The 16,408-nt window shown below is 39.2% G+C and overlaps 1 protein-coding gene across 2 annotated transcripts in view; it reads left to right on the top strand.

Moving 5' to 3' along the window:
* Window positions 1-16,408, top strand: part of ABCC9 (ATP binding cassette subfamily C member 9) — a 67,575-nt gene that overhangs the window by 21,911 nt on the left and 29,256 nt on the right. For both annotated transcript variants that reach the window (XM_075728107.1, XM_075728106.1), the window contains exons 12-18: window positions 785-927; window positions 3,714-3,822; window positions 5,233-5,343; window positions 6,295-6,367; window positions 8,639-8,744; window positions 13,842-13,880; window positions 15,437-15,535. In XM_075728107.1, coding sequence (XP_075584222.1) covers window positions 785-927; window positions 3,714-3,822; window positions 5,233-5,343; window positions 6,295-6,367; window positions 8,639-8,744; window positions 13,842-13,880; window positions 15,437-15,535 — 680 coding nt within the window. The remainder of the gene's footprint in view (window positions 1-784; window positions 928-3,713; window positions 3,823-5,232; window positions 5,344-6,294; window positions 6,368-8,638; window positions 8,745-13,841; window positions 13,881-15,436; window positions 15,536-16,408) is intronic.

Below are 16,408 nucleotides of genomic sequence, written 5' to 3' on the forward strand. Positions count from 1 at the left end.
GAAGTGCCCATTCCCAGAGCTGGTATTTCACCAGCTGTGGTTTGGACTGGTAAAAACAAAAATAAATATAAATTTTTACTATAAGAAAGAATGAAAAAAATCATTGCAACTTGAAAGAAGACCCCTTTTTGAGAAGCTCTCATTTTGAAGGGTTTTTGGGTGGCTTTGCTTTTCTATTGTCTAGCAGCCAAAATCATCCCTGTTTCAAAATACATTGTAAGCCACCATTTCAGTTTTCAAGAAAGGGTACTGTGCAGTTCAAGTAGAAATAAATTTTGCTTGTCCTCTGGCCAGGTTTAAATCTCAGCTTAACGCACTAGAGGAACTATGGCATGCCAGTCAGTAAGGAGACTTCATAGACCAAATTATGAGGGCATTACTCAGAGTATGCTGACATTGTGTACCAGAATTGGATGAAATATGACCATAGTTCTGCATCTGTGAAAAAAACCCATAAGATTTATTAGATTCTTACTGATTTTTCTGGGTTGTGTGTTTCCTCTAAACCCTGGGGTCAATTACAAAACTTTACAAAACTAAATACATTGATTTTACAAAGAAGATTTTTTCATTCTTAAGTGTGTAAATCTCTTGAAATCATTGGCAAGTTTTTAAAATCTTTTTCACTTTAATAGAAGACACCTTTCTCTTCAGTTTACTGGGATTTCCAATAAATTGAGGTATATAGTTATTGCCCTTAATTGAGCAAAATATTTTGCTTGCTGTCTTTGTCTATCTTTTTCAAGAGTGTTTATCCTGATGTGCTCTTTTTCTGATATGACAGACCTTTGTGACTTACGCGTATACCAACGACAAGCCACTGCAGCCCGCCCAGGCCTTTGCATCACTGTCATTGTTTCACATCCTGGTCACGCCACTGTTCCTGCTCTCCACTGTGGTTCGTTTTGCAGTCAAGGCTATCATAAGGTAAGCAGCCCTTCTAGTTTCTCCAACTCTTGAACATCTATGTTCAGTAATACAACAGGGAAGGTGCTGGAGAAAAAGTTTGTTTCTACCTATTCATGTGGAAGAGGATTTACAGGTGGGACTCCGATGTTCAAAAATGTAAGAGAAATCAGAGTAACCATTTCTCTTTACTGCATGATACAGAGAGAAAGAAATGTTTCATTCTTTTTATAATTTCACCAAGTTTGGCAGTCCAGATTCAGAGTTGCTGGCTGGGGCTAAACCACGACACCACCCACCATCGCTCTCACCTAGTACTCTTCTGGGCTCTTGTCAACACAGGGGGAGATGAGAGAAGTGGTGTGTGAAGCTATCTAGCAAGACTCACCCTGCTGATGTAAGGAAGAACAACTGGTTGAACTCTACCTCCACAAAGGGTGCATTGTGCTTGAAGTGAGAATTAAGTATTGTCCTCCCTCTCATTGTCTAACATTAGTATGGACTTTTTTAGGAAAGGGTGTGGATGGAGGAACATTGGACACTGAAGCACTGGTTGCTCAAGGGAAACTGAGACGTACAGGACTTCCCTTATAGAGGAAATGCTGTTCCCCTGAATGGCAGTAAAGAGACGCAGGAGAGGAAGCATGGCAAGGCAGACATGTGGGAGTTTAGTCTGTGAGGGTTAGGGATCTGTGTGGCAGGACAGCGAGGAAGTTGGCATGAAGTGGAAAAGATTTAAAAAAATAAAAGGAAAAGGAACTCATAAAATGTGTTGCTTCATTGGAAACTTATATCTTCCAGGCATTTATTTCTGCAAATAGCCCGACAAAACAACTTCCTTCGTTCTGGGCTATAGAACACTTAATCTCAAGGGAGCTGGTTGGTAGTAAGTCAAATTTCAGACTTTTTTGGCTGTTGCGTCAGTGGTCTGTATGGGAAGAGTCATGGTCATGGGACACTTGCATAGACATACACACTGCCAAGATGTCCCAAGAGGCACAAACTGACACCTGACTGGCAATAATGTGTCAGATGCCAAGCACTAGCAGGATGTGAAGATTGAACTAACCTTCCCACCCAGAAACACAGTTCCTTCTTGCCAAGACTGAGGCCCATTGGCAAGGTATTGCATTGCCGCTGCCACTATCTCTTTTTGGTGGGTAACGATAATAACAAATAGCAGTCAAGGGGACTTCGGTCTCCACAGCTGCCATTTGTCAGTACCACACTCCCTTTAAAAAAAAAAAAAATATTAAATAGGGTTTATTTTTATCGAAGCAGCAGCAGGGCCACATGAGAGATTTTCCCTACATTGAAAATTATTTCTGACTAGTGGAAAATCTCAAGTCTCCTTTATAAATCATCCCAGCCTCTACATCTCTGCACTATGTTTAGCATAGCCCTAATATCAAAATGGTGTGTACATTTTCCTTAGCACTGCTGGCCACCCCTCAGGACATTATTTAAAGACCATACTTGCCAAAACAAACTTTGCCCTTTGGCAAACTTATTTCCTAACATCTTTCTCCCATGAACATCATGTCCCCCAAGTGAAGAATGAAGAATGCGTGCTTGGCCAGTCCATGGCTCTATTATCAATCAAATACATGTATATGAGTATGCACTTGTTTGTGTTATGATTCAGTACTTACACTTTGGTCAGAATCTCCATTTTATCGTAAAGAGTAGCTCTAGTACCATGAAAGCTTTTGAGGGTACCTGTCCACATTCAAATGCAAAGTAATGGTTGATGTCTTCTTAGGCAGGTGATCAGAACAAGGTCTCTTATCTTCTACAAGAAGATAAATTCTTGCTTGATGCACCTATGCAAGACTGAAATTCTGATATGGGAGTTAGACACATAAATCTTCCTTTCAAAAGAGGAGATAGGAACAGGTATACTGGCAGGAGGAAATAACGACAATAGCAGTGCTTTCTTGCTAACCAGTATCTCTGTGGCTTGAACATGTATTGATAATTTCATATGAAATGCTTAGACAGACCTTGAAGCAGGACTGCTTTCCTATTTGCAGATTAATGTTTGAATCACTGATCTGAAGTCCTATGTCCTTCTGCTTTCTCAGTCTCTGGCTCAATGCACCTTGATTTTAGTTTTTGCAAAGTAACATAGCTTCACCATGACTGAGGGTTGCTTCTTTTCGTCCCTTCCCCAGAATGATAAAGAGCCAGGTGCTTATGGAACTCTGAAAAGAAGTGGGGCAGAAAGAGGATCAAATACTTCTGTGATGAAGAATGGATTGAACCTGTGCACTGTACTTCTCAGGGAACAGTTTTAAGAAGTAGGCAAAGAAAGCTCTTGCTGTATTTCTCCAAGGCTGACCATGGCTGTGCTGATTTGTGCAGTATTCAGTCCTGTTCGCATGCAGTGCGTGCAAAAGCTGCTTTAAGGATGCACCTAGTGCATTGGCATTTTCAGAGGATGTAGGTGGGTGAATGACTCGTTTATGCATCCTGACTGTGTGTAGGCAAGAGAAAGGCACAGAAGAGGTAAGCCTGCCAAGAGGGAAACCTTTCCCACAGAGCTCTAGTGGCACTCACATGACTAGCCCTCCCCTTCATTCCCAGCTACCAGTGTGATGTTTAATCATTTTCATCTGTCCTCCTTCCACATAAATATTTTTTCACTTGCCATCAGGGTGGCAGGCAGTCCAATAGGAAATGAGAAATAGCCCATTAACTTCTTTTGGAACATTTCTGATACATCCTGCTGGCTGGACTGCACAAAAATGGAAAGGTACTTGTGGAAACCTGGGTTTATTTAACTCACTGTCCTGTTTTCTTTCAAGTGTACAGAAGCTGAATGAGTTTCTCCTGAGTGATGAGATTGGAGATGACAGCTGGAGAGGTGGGGACAGCTCTGTAGCTTATGAATCCTGTAAGAAGCACACAGGACTTGTAAGTTCTGTTTTATGACGCTGAGTTTCTAAGCAGAGAGGCCATATAGCCTCATACAAGGCCAATGGATTAGCTGATAGGGCTTGGGAGTTTTGGCTTCTAGCCTGACCGTAACATTGCCCAGTTTTGCCTCTTCTATGTCAGGATCTTTGTGTTTCTGTGACATGAAGGGTCCCCAAACACATTTAAGTATTGCTGAAGTGCCAGTAGTAATAAAAACCCCATAACACACCAACACATTTACATATGGTTCAGGTTCACCCTTCTCAGTTTTTATAAAAGGCCCAGGTGCATTTCCTGTGGTTATGGGGTTTGTACTGTATATTTCCAGTACAACCCCTTGTATGTTGGGCATCTTTAGGTAGGACAAATTCCTGCTCTGGGAAATTCAGAATTGGAGGTGGGAAAAACACCACCAAACTTTGTGAAATAGGAATTCATTCCAAAATGCTATTTCTGGAGTGCTAAACATATAATGAATTTGAGTGAAATCTGAGGGCAAAAAAACCCAAGGGAGATGATTTGGGAAAAGTTATTTTTTCATTTTGACGTTTTCCAACAGTCTCAAACTGATTAAAAATTGTTCGAAATGTGACTGAAACTTGAAGACAGCAACAAAAAGAAAGGATTAGCACAAAATAAGTCTTACTTTGAGCTGAATTAAATTAGTTTGCCAACCCGAAACAACATTTTTCTTGTTTTTCTGGCTTAACAGCTATAATTAAGGAAACAAAAATTAAATTGTTTCAGCATTTACTTTGCTTCTCGTGTCCACCTTTTGCCTAGCCCTACAGAGAAACAGACAAAGTCTAGATGATGGGGAGAGGGAAAAATAAAGGTAATAACTGTAAAAGTTAAATCATTCACTGTAGACAGACCAGCTCCAAGGAGTCACTAAGATTACACCAATTCAGCTCAATACAGTGGCGCTTACAAATACCACAGGTAGCTCTGAATGAGCTAGCTCCGCAATCAGTATTATGTATTAGTGAAGTACTCTGCACAAGCTAACTTGATATGCTTCTTGCTCCTGCAGCAATTCTGCTCCCAAAAAACAAACTGGTAACTTTGCATGTCATTACAGTTTTACTGACACAGCTTTGTTTGGAGCTACCTCAGGTAGGGCAGACTTACCTAGTGGTTTAAGGAGGATGACAGAGCTGAAATTTGGGATGGTTATGCGTGGGAAACAAAAAATCAGATATTTCCCGTGCTTCAGTTAAGGGTGTTTAAAACATTACAATATATGCATCACAGTAGTGTGTCTGTATTATCAGGCATATTTCTGGTTTCTTCTTGTGACCTAGAGTGGTGGGAGGAAAGGGAGTGGATTGTCTATTTTATAGGGAACCAAATGCTGTCCTCTCTTGAGAATTCCAGCTTTTCTCCTTTCTTCATTTCACTATGTAGCACACTAAGGCCATCAACAGGAGGCAGCCCTTGAGGTATCAACTTGAAAGCTATGAACAGCCAACAAGGAAGCAAACACGTCCTGTGGAGATAGATGATATCGCAATCAAGGTGATTTGAAAACATCATCTCATTCTTTACGAGGAGCTGGTCCTCCTGCAACAGTACCAGATAGTGCCCAATGGCTGCTGTTCTTCAAAAGGCAAATTGTCCATTGCAAGAACAAGCGCTTAAATAAATTAGCACTTTAGCCAAAAATAAAGTGAGAAGAATTCGCTTCAGACCAGCTCTTTATAGTGATTCCCTGTCTTCTCAGGAAACAAAGAGGCATCATGAGTCTAAAGGAACAAAACCTAGATAATCTTGATATGCAGAAATTAATACAGATTTTTTAGACTTTCCCTTCATGCACTTCTCTTTCACTCTTAGAACCAAGATAAAAACTTTTGAGTCATTTTGTGACATTTATTATGATGTGTCATTTATTATGACATTATTTTCAGTCATGTTGGCCAACTTTTCCCCACGTATGTGCTCTGTGCAAAGAATGTTTCATGGCCCTGTCAACTCCAAAGGAAGTATGCACAAAAAGGCTAGGATCCACTGGGGAACATTTTTCTTATGTCCAGCATAAACCTTGTGAAAATTCAATTTGTACTTTGGGAATACATTCACAAGGGGCCATATATCACAATATGCAGAATGATTCATTCCTTGATAAGCTATGCTATTTAGATTGTCACCTGTGAGGTCTTGTGATCATTATTCTTTGTCTTTAATCTTATACTTGAAAGAATGAAAGTATTTGGTAAATAGAGTTCAACTCAAGATCATCCCTTTATTGCATTTCATACAGTGTATATATTTGTGTATATAACTTTTCTTACTCACAAACTTTTCTGAGTTTGGCAATCTTTACTAACTTAACTTGCTTTTTTGTGTATGAGCATACCTCACCGTATCTATTACAGATTTATTTTAGTAACATATTTTAAATCCAAACTAGACATTCTTTTTTCCCTCATGTGTTTATGTGTCTGACATGTGGTAATTGTTTTGTAGGTGACCAATGGATACTTTTCATGGGGAAGCGGTTTAGCTACATTGTCCAACATAAATATCAGAATCCCAACAGGTAGGATAAATGCACATCTTAAACATGAAATGTGTAAATCAAATTGCTACTAATTCCATTTCTTGATTTTGTAAAAAGCACATAACCACAAATTTAGATTTTTATAAGAAAAAATGAACGTTAAAAATTTATACAAGGTCATGAACTGTATTGGTCATATAGCTGTATCATTAACCTACAGTACTATAAGTAAACAAAAAATTACATGTTTTTTATATACCTGTCCTGGTTTCGGCTGGGATAGAGTTAATTTTCTTCCTAGTAGCAGGCATAGTGCTGTGTTTTGGATTTAGGAGGAGAAGAATGTTGATAACACGCTGATTTTTTTAGTTGTTGCTAAGTACTGCTTACACTGGTCAAGGACTTTTCAGCTTCCCATGCTCTGCCAGGTGCACAAGAAACTGGGAGGGGGCACAGCCAGAATAGTTGATCCAAACTGACCAAAGGGCTATTCCATACCATATGACGTCATGCTCAGTATATAAACTGTGGAGGGTTGGCTGGGGAGCAGCGATCGCTGCTTGGGAACTGTCTGGGTATCGGTCGGCAGGTGGTGAGCAATCGCATTGTGCATCACTTGCTTTGTATATTGTTATTATTATTATCATTATTATATTGTTATTATTATTTTTACCTTATTTCAGTTATTAAACTGTTCTTATCTCAACCCAGGAGTGGGTTTTTTCACTCTTACTCCTCCGATTCTCTCTCCCATCCCATCGGGGTAGGGGGAGTGAGCGAGCAGCTGCGTGGTGCTTAGTTGCTGGCTGGGGCTAAATCATGACAATACCAATATAGTTTATATAGTTTATATAGTTTTTATAATAGCAGGAACAAAGTCAAGAGTAAGCATAAATATGAAAAAGATGGTTGCAAAAAAATTCAGGATTATTTTTAATAGACAAATTAAAAAAAGAAAGAGGGAGAACTCCAGACTCGTTCAAACCAAGGGTCCATCTAATTCAGTATTTTATTTCCAGCAGTGGCTACCAGTGGGTGCACAGAGACACAGCAGTAGTATATTATACTTCTCCTACCATTCTTCAACATTACAGTCTCCCAGTTCACAACTATTTTCATCTCAGAGAATTCCTTGAGCCTCACACAGTTTGTCTGTCAAGAAATCCTCAATTAATTTCTCTTTCAATGAATTTCTCTTTGTCCAGCTGAGCTCCTGCCATCTCTTGCATCCTCAATGTCTTTTGTCTAGGAGTTTCATAGGTTTACAAAACATTGATTTGTTTTGGAAGACTTACATAGCAAGTGCAAAAAGTAGCAAATTATTATTACTTTTGTTGTTAGTAGCAGCAGTAGTAGTAGCAACAGTAGTAGTAGCAGCAGCAGTAGTAGTAGTAGCATTACTGTAAAATTCCTAGCACTCTCTGTTGGTATTTAATGTTATTAAATAGTCTTATATTTTATTTCTATATCCTATCAAGTGCTTAGTTTTAAAATAGCTTATTAAGTTAGGTTGACACATCTTCGATATCACATAGTTATTAAGTAATTCCAAAGTACTATACAGAATCCCAAAATCTATATCATTTGTTTCACTGTAGCATTAGGTGTCCTATACATGGATAAACAACACTTCTTTGTGCTGGCCCAGTGCAACATACAATACCAGCAGAAGGTCTTCGCTCCAAGGAGTTTACAATCTAAGGCCATGGGTTTACAAGCCGGGTGAGCCAGTCTAAGATTTACCTCCTTTAGAATGAATGAGACCATTAACTCCCCAGCTAGTGAGAAGCTTACCTGGCAAATGCACTAGCTAGCACAGTTAGTGAGTTCAGTTAGTTAATGGGAAGATCTGAGACACACCATTACCACTACAGAGTAGGACTGAAGGTAGGAAGGTGGTAGTGGGGAAAGGAGGAGTACAGCAAAGCAGAAAAGAGTAATGGATCTTCTTTCAGGTGCAGTCACTTTTTAGATCGGCTCAAATTTTCATGGAACCACAGACTGAATAATCACTTCTTGCTTTATATCATTTGACCCTAAATAACTTCCATAAAGTAACACACTCCCATACAATGTATGATAATGTCTGTCAAAGCAATAGTCTCATTCCTTTGGAGATTATTGTGTACTGTCCATTAATGTATATTTCCATAGATGAATACATGCAATATTGCCCATTTACATAGTGGATGCTAACAAATTAACCATTTCAAGTGCTGTAGAACTGGATCGAGTTGGGCCTTGTGGACTTGAGTAGAATTTTTTTATTCTTTTTTGAAAATATATTTGTTATTATTATTATTATCACAGGTCAGATGACAATGATTGTGGGTCAGGTTGGCTGTGGCAAGTCATCACTTCTCCTTGCTATATTGGGAGAGATGCAGACGCTGGAGGGAAAAGTTCACTGGAGCAAGTATGTTTCATATAGCTATTAATTTCTGTATTCATTTAAGAAAGAGGTAGTTGGGTTTTGCTGTGAGAAATGTAAACTTCATGCCTCAGAACTGCATGTTAAATAATTGTCATCACCCAGATCCTCTCTGGAAGGCATCACCTGCAAACTTATGAAGGATTTTCATTGCTGTTCTGTTCACGGTTCAGAGCGGACTGCATCAGGAAGGGAAAGAGGATAGTCTGGTGATTAATATCTAATATATTAGCCCTAGCAAATGACCTGAATAGAAAGCATATACTATTCCTGTTATCCGAGAGTCTTCAGTGGTGGGAGTCAGCTCTAGATTTACGGTACTCACTATAATTGAGGACAGCATTGCTGTGCTGCTCCTATACACACCTGCGAAAGCATGACAGGCTGGAGCTTCTTCAGTCGAGACGTATGTGTGGGGTACCAGCATACAGGAAAGGCTGTCTTTCCCACTCACTGATGCTGCTGCTAGCAGAAAAGAAAGGTGATCTAATAACATGAGAGCAATGCTTTTCCCCTTCCCTGGTAACTGCCCAAGGCTTGCCTATGTAAGTCAGTGTTACTCTTCACAGTAATATGTTCAGAAAGCAGCCTGAGGACGCCAAATACCTAAAGACGGAAGAAGCTGTTCCTGAAGAGGGAACTGCTAGTGGGGTCAGGCCTCAGCATCCACATGGATTCAGACCCAGTGGATGAGAACTTCCTATGGCGACTAGGTGGGGCAGCAACCACTCTTCCAGCCTAGGCAGGGCAGAGGCTGTGGAAGGGATGTGCTGTAACCCCAAGGCTTGTTCTTTTATTTTAACGATCATTTCTGTTTCCTTAAAACTGCCAAGCCAAAGTCTTCTTAATTAGCTTTTTGAGGAGAAAGGGTGAATTTTGTCACAGAGACCAACACTTTGTTGCCCCATCCCTTGAATAGTAACCTCCTTTGTCATCTTTTTCTTACAGCAGTGTTGCAGGCTGGATATTTTTGTTTTTCCTGTGTTAGTATGTGTGGCATTTTTTGTTCCCCAGCCATATTTCACTGTCTGCTATTCTAAACGTATGATCTCACTGGAGTAGCAGGTACAGTTGGAGCCAAGGCAAGACTAACTTTAGTTTAATTATATGTGAGTTTAAGCTTTGAAGGAAGAAGAATATGTGACTTAGCACAGTTAATTTCTTTGAGACATGTAATGCAGGTTTTGACTTCACAATCAGGCATTTTCTTCTGAATAGTTTAAGAAAATACAAGGAGTAAATAGAGTGTACCTTGAAATTATTCTCACAGTTTTCAAAGGTATATTTGAGAAAGAATCAAATTTGTCCTAGAGAAATATATGGAATCTTAGGAAGATTAGACAAAGAGAGAAATCTTAGAAAGATACTAGAGAAAGATTATGAAATACTAGTTAAGTTTCACATTGTTCAAGAGGGATTAAGATGATATTGTCAGTTCATTAGCAGTCTGTACATAACCAAACAGGTAACTCAGGTTTCAGCAAGCATCTCAGGCCTTACTGAGCGACTTTTTTTCATTGCAAACCATAATGTGGTACTGTGATATAGCTGATGCAAACATGGTTATGTTTTGCTGATGATTTCAGACTGCCTGACAGACAGATGAATACAGAAGGATACTTCAGGTATTTAAGTGGATCCTATACTTTACAAAACCCTCATAAAGGTCCTATTTACTCTCTTAAATCCCTTTCCATGTGATTCCACATGCATGACTAACGCAGCTACTGATCCAGGGATGAAATGCAGGCTAGGTGAATTCCCCAACCAATTCAGGTATAACAACACAGTAATAGTAATGATGGATCAGATTTCAGCCCCAATTATATTGGGGTAATCCTGCAATGCATCATTGTGAAAGCCCATCATGGGGCTTGAATATCTGGTTGCTGTTGTGGTTGACTGCAGTGAGAGCTGTCTGTCCTATTGCCAGGGTTGTCACTGGTTTGGAATCTTAGGGAAAGAAAGCATGTTAGTGTGTCTTTCTGTAAGAGATCTTGGCCAGGGCAAATCTTATGGGCCAGACCTCAGTTCTTCCCAGTTATATGAGACATGCCTCGGATACATTACAAACCTTAGAGAAGGAACTTTTGTTTTCCCAGTGAGCAATCAGCTAGAGAGAATTCTTAAACACTGAAGCATGAGGCTAGCTGGATGCAGTGATTCGGCTAAGTCTGTTTCAGATCTGAGTTATTAGCTATTAAGTCTATACAGGGCCAGATGTGGGAAATATGCAGACACATGTATTCCCCTCATCCATACTAAGCCAAACAGTTAACTGAACTGTCTTCTCAGACCACCAAGCAAAGAAGAGTGGCTAAGTGGAAGCCCTTCACTTCATATACCTTTTCTGTACATTGAACTGGTTTCTGTGCAAACAGGTTGTTGTGTACTAAGTGAAAAACATGGGAAACATGAGAATTACAAAATCAGTCCTCCTAAATGGCCTGTTCTGCCCTCAAGCTATGGAAGGCTTCAAAAAAAATTAGGAAAAGTCAGTGCTCCCCTCAGAAAGATTACAAGTATAACTACTTACCAAAAGGTTGCAACCACAGTAACTCATAGAAAACATTGAAGGTCATTATCCACAGATGGATAAATGGTCGGCCAGATAAATATCAGTAGCCAAAGTCAGCATACCTGGTAGCGCTGCGGTGCTGCTATGGCTGGTTGCAGGGACAGGAATAAATTCCTCCAAACTGCCAGATAGTATTTGTGTAGATGATCAGTCCTTGTGTTGCCTCAAAGCTCTTGCGTATATTAGCAGAGGAAATGGTTCATTCAGTGGTATCCTAGAGATTTTGTATCCCCTTTTTCTCCTTCATTTTCGTTTTTTAAGTTGAGGGAATCTGGACCTGGTTGGCGATGTGTTAGTCTATTTTAAAATGTCCAGAGTTAGCATAAAAGTTGTCCAAACTTCAACAAGGTCTCTTCTGACTTTTTCTTAAAACCTTGATGTAAGTTCATTTCAGCTTATATATTCAAAATCTTATAAATAATCAATCTAATCAGTTTGGTCTTTCCTACCATTTCAGACTTGAACTTACCACACCCCATTTTGAGGAATATGTATATTTTATAGTACAGAATAAAAATCAGTATAAATAGCCACATTTCAATAAATGAAGAAATTAGAGCAGAGATTACTAATCCCAGCATGCAAATAAAATACTCTTTTTAGAAACCTCAGGAGCTTCATTTTCAGCCTACTCCCATGCCCTGCAATCGCATCGCACTTTCAGATTCAGTAGAGTAATAAAGTAGAAGACCAAATATTTCATCCCCTTATTTGTGAAGGCCCCAGCTCAGCAAAGGTCTTATATGTGTTTATTCATGAGATTATTAATGAACGTGGGTTCTCACAGAAATCTCACTCATTATTTGTGCAAATTAAAATGTATTTGTCAAGCTAAGCATGGAATGAAATTTCTAACCAAGGAAGAAGAGTTTAAGAAACTGAGATCCTAAAATTAGTCCTTGCTCATTCGGATAATCTATTTGATATTAATGGGAAGCATATTAAATCTGGTATGGAATTGCAAGGGGTCTTGCAAGGCTTTTGCCCAGTTTTTGTAAAATTGTACTTCAGAGGGCACTCCCAAATGTATACATGAAAGCATTATCCCTTTCTCTACCATTGCAATACTCTGCTGATAGAAGTTTGGGGTTTTTTAAATGAGGAAATTTAGGTTTTCTTCTTTTTTGTTTGGTTTGACCTAATTTCTGGCCTCTTTTTAATCTCTCATTACACTCAATCTTTTGCTTTCTTGTAACTTTTTTCCACTGTAGAGAAGACTGGAAACTTCTGCTGAATAAAGGATGAATTTTGGTGAAGCAATGTCTGTCTTGAGCCTCAATTTATGGCTCTCTGACCCTTCTGAGAAAACCAACAGGGCTTATTCATCTCTGATGTAATATTTTTTCTGGTGATTGGTGCACAAAGGAAACACACTGTGCACTTTAGGAGGCATGAATTATCAAAGTTCTTAGGGAGCTGATGTGCAGCACAGAAAGCAACCTGTCTCAGTTCTGGCATGTTGGGAAGACGCTTAATACATGAGTCTGGCATTACAAGGGCTCTGCTATTAGAATTTTTATGCCCTTTGCCAGACTTGGATCCTCTGCTTATGAGTGCAGCTGCAGTTACTGATATCCCAGCAGGCAAGCAGACATTTCTGTCTTAGCAGTAAATTATTACATCTGGAGGATTCATAGACTTGGGAGGGGAGGATTTGTTTGTTTGGGTTTTTTTTAAGTCAGGCAAATAACACATTAATACCATTTTTCTAGTCCCTTCTAATGTCTGTTTCCATTTACCTGGCATAAACTTACTCTTTTAGGTTTTGCACTTTGCAGTGATGTGTCATCATGCCTGGACACGAGCACCATCGCTGGTCCAGAACTGCTTTGACTGCCGTTCCATGCCCTCAACACTGTTAATAAGTCAATTAACAAACAGAGGGAGCTGCAAAATCATTCATATCATTACTGCCATTGCATGTTCTTCAAAATGTGTTTCATGGATATGATCCTTATGAAGTGGAGGTTAACAAGAAAAGCCTAGGCATTGTAGTGCATGGCTTAATGCAGCCTTACTGCTATAAACAGGTTCCAAATCTGTTCTGATGCAAAAGTGTGTTTGTACCTTGCAAAACTGTATCTGCGAAGCTTATCTTTGCTTCAGGAGAAATTCAGCATTAGTTACCAACTTTTGCAGCTCATTGGCAGAACTGTGTGGAGAAGCTAACTTATTGCTTGTCAACCTTTTATATGCCCAGGCAATATTAAGAATTTAACTTTTAATAGGTTTTACAATACACTTTTCATTTTTAATACATGTCCTAACAACATAATTTGCCTGTTTAGCCACTATGCACTATAGATATGAAACTGTTGTATTTAGAAAAGGTATATACTTTTAATTAGACCTTGTTTATTTTCGCTTTAAGTACAAAAAAACCCAAAGTGATGTTGAGTTCTTAAAATATGTGCTTAACTGCAGTTTCCCTGTATAGAAAACTTACACAAAATGTTATTCTCTATATTTTCTGCTTACTAAATGTCATTTACCATAACTTACAGTGTAAATGAAACTGAACCTTCTTTTGAAGCATCCAGAAGGTATTATTTCTGTTTCTAGTGTATCATGATACACTCATTCATTTCTTCAGAATTTCCTCAAACCTTCATCTTTGTACCCTTCGGCCATCTCTGTGTTTTCTTACCATGTTGATAATAATTTACGGTAGGATTAACTGACAGATTGTGTTAAATCCAGTGGATCCCAATCTTCTCCAGCCATTGTACCACTACCTCAGTCTTACCTGAAAGATGTTCAGTGCTCCCAGCTCCCATTTGACATCACTGGGAGTTTAGTGTGCCCCGTATCTTGCAAGACAGGGCCTCTAGATGGAAGACATCATTATGTATACCCTCCCATGTGTTTGCATCTTTTCTGATCAGCACTGGGTTTTGTGTTGCTTGTAACCCAGCTTGACAGCTGTGTGACTGAGCAGGGCACACAGCGTGTGAAAGGAACCGGCTGTGCTCCAGCTGAAGTCAAGCAATGGCTCCACCCCTGGCTTCAGTGAAAGGGCCTGCAGGTTTAAAAGAAGGACAAGCTAAACTAATAACATGTCATAAATGATAGAGAAGTAGTGGCACACATAGCTGTGGTTGGGAGCCACACCATGATTTGCTACCTGATAATCCTGACGACATATTTTATACTAGTGCATACTGAACTGCTAAAACTCCTAAAATGTTGGGGATACTACTGACTGCTTCTAACTAGCTATTTCTCATACCCTAGCACCCTCTCTCTCAACAGCAAATCCTAGATGCTTACATACAAAGCTATATCATATGTTTGTTTTGAAGCAATACCAGCAAAGAGACTGAGAAGGAAGATAAGTGTTCAGATCCACAAGCCATTACCAGTTCACACCTCCTTCCTCACACATCTCGGGCAAAAACATCTGAAATTACATGACCTTTTTTGCCATACATAGGTAAAATGGCCAGAAGTAAAGAACATTCATACCCCTATTGTACACATTTCATTAGGTATTTAGATATATTTAAAGTACATCTGATAAGTACTTGGGAGACTGTAGTGATTCCTTCCCAATCTGTATTGAACTGTTCTCTTTTCCAATATCATGTCCGTCCACTGAGGATCTAATAGACTTAAAGGAAAAAAACATTTGCTGAGAAAAAAGTATTTCATGTGCCCAGTCACATAATCTAAAACTTCAGAAATCAGCAAATCAAGTGGCCTGATGCCATTTGAACAGTGCCTTTTCACCACCTGTTTTGATGTCAGAGAAAAAAATACCAAAGAACTATTCTTGTGAGAATTTATTAATTTTGATTATTTATAATTTGCCTTTGGATTGATATTGCAGTTACTAAATTGAGGTAGGTACCAGCCATTTATAGTAGAATAGAATACAACCTAGAGTGTAGATTTTGCCATCAGGGGAGAGAGTGGGTGCTGTTCTAACAAAAGCATCTAATTTAAAATTCTTCCCTTCTCTTTTGTAACAGTTGCTTTGCCTATGTGTTTCCCTATATTTTTATGAATGCACATTCATAAAATTAATTTTGAAAAAAATGATTCTCAGACATTTCAGCTGCTTTCCTTTTTACTAATGCTCTTTATCTGTCTACAATAGAAACAGATATTCAGTGGCTTACGCAGCTCAGAAGCCGTGGCTGCTGAATGCAACCGTGGAGGAGAACATTATCTTTGGGAGCCCATTTAATAAACAGAGGTAAATATCAACCCCCTTGAAAAAACACCTGGCAGCTTCTTTTAAAGAGGTTTTTGGCTTCTCCTTCTGGAGGATGTTTGTAGATTCTGAAAAATGCACATTAATCCTGGGGTGGATTTAGCTAACCTGACTTTAGCCATCTCAAAGGAAGGTTTCTGTTTTAAATTAGCCTTTCAAGGCTTCCCCTCTAACCAGAGTGCATGTCGAAGAAGTTTGTGAGAAATCACACAATGGCAGTGGGTCTCCATGGAATACAACAGAAGCCATATGTGTATTTTCCAAGCTGCTAAAGTCAGGTGAGATGAATCCCATCTTTGGAGACTACTGACATGTTTTTATTTTGTTTAATGGAGCCTGAGGTTGCCAGAGGACTCTGGAAATAGTGATACTAGGCATGTTTCCACCAAGTTTATGCGCTAATGCTGCTGTGATCAAGTTACTGGAGCAGCCACTTTACAAAAACACTGCACATATGAAGATGGGGTGCCTCAAGAAAATAACCTTAATTCTTCCTTTAGAAATTGAGGAGAAAGGAGTGTGAAAGCTGAGGTACACAGCTTCTGTTGCGCCTATCCAGAACTTGCTTCATGTGTCCTTCTAAAAGGTCAGCTAACAAATGCAGTGGAAAAAGTGACTTGACCTAAGGAAAACAAATTGCTGATGTTTTCAAAGGCAACACTCTCTTTGGTTTAAGTTATTAGGAATACATCCCATTCCTCTCAGTGTGTGCTTTGTTAAGATGTATGACTCCATTCCCACTCAGTAAAACTTAGCAATGACCAAATATCTCAAAATCCAGATAAACATGTAAAATTTCAGGGACCAGATTCTTCAGCTACTGCATCCATCAGCCTAACTTCACTCGTGTCAAAG

This window comes from Pelecanus crispus, chromosome 1, assembly GCF_030463565.1.
Source record: "Pelecanus crispus isolate bPelCri1 chromosome 1, bPelCri1.pri, whole genome shotgun sequence".
NCBI classification, from domain to species: Eukaryota; Metazoa; Chordata; class Aves; order Pelecaniformes; family Pelecanidae; genus Pelecanus; species Pelecanus crispus.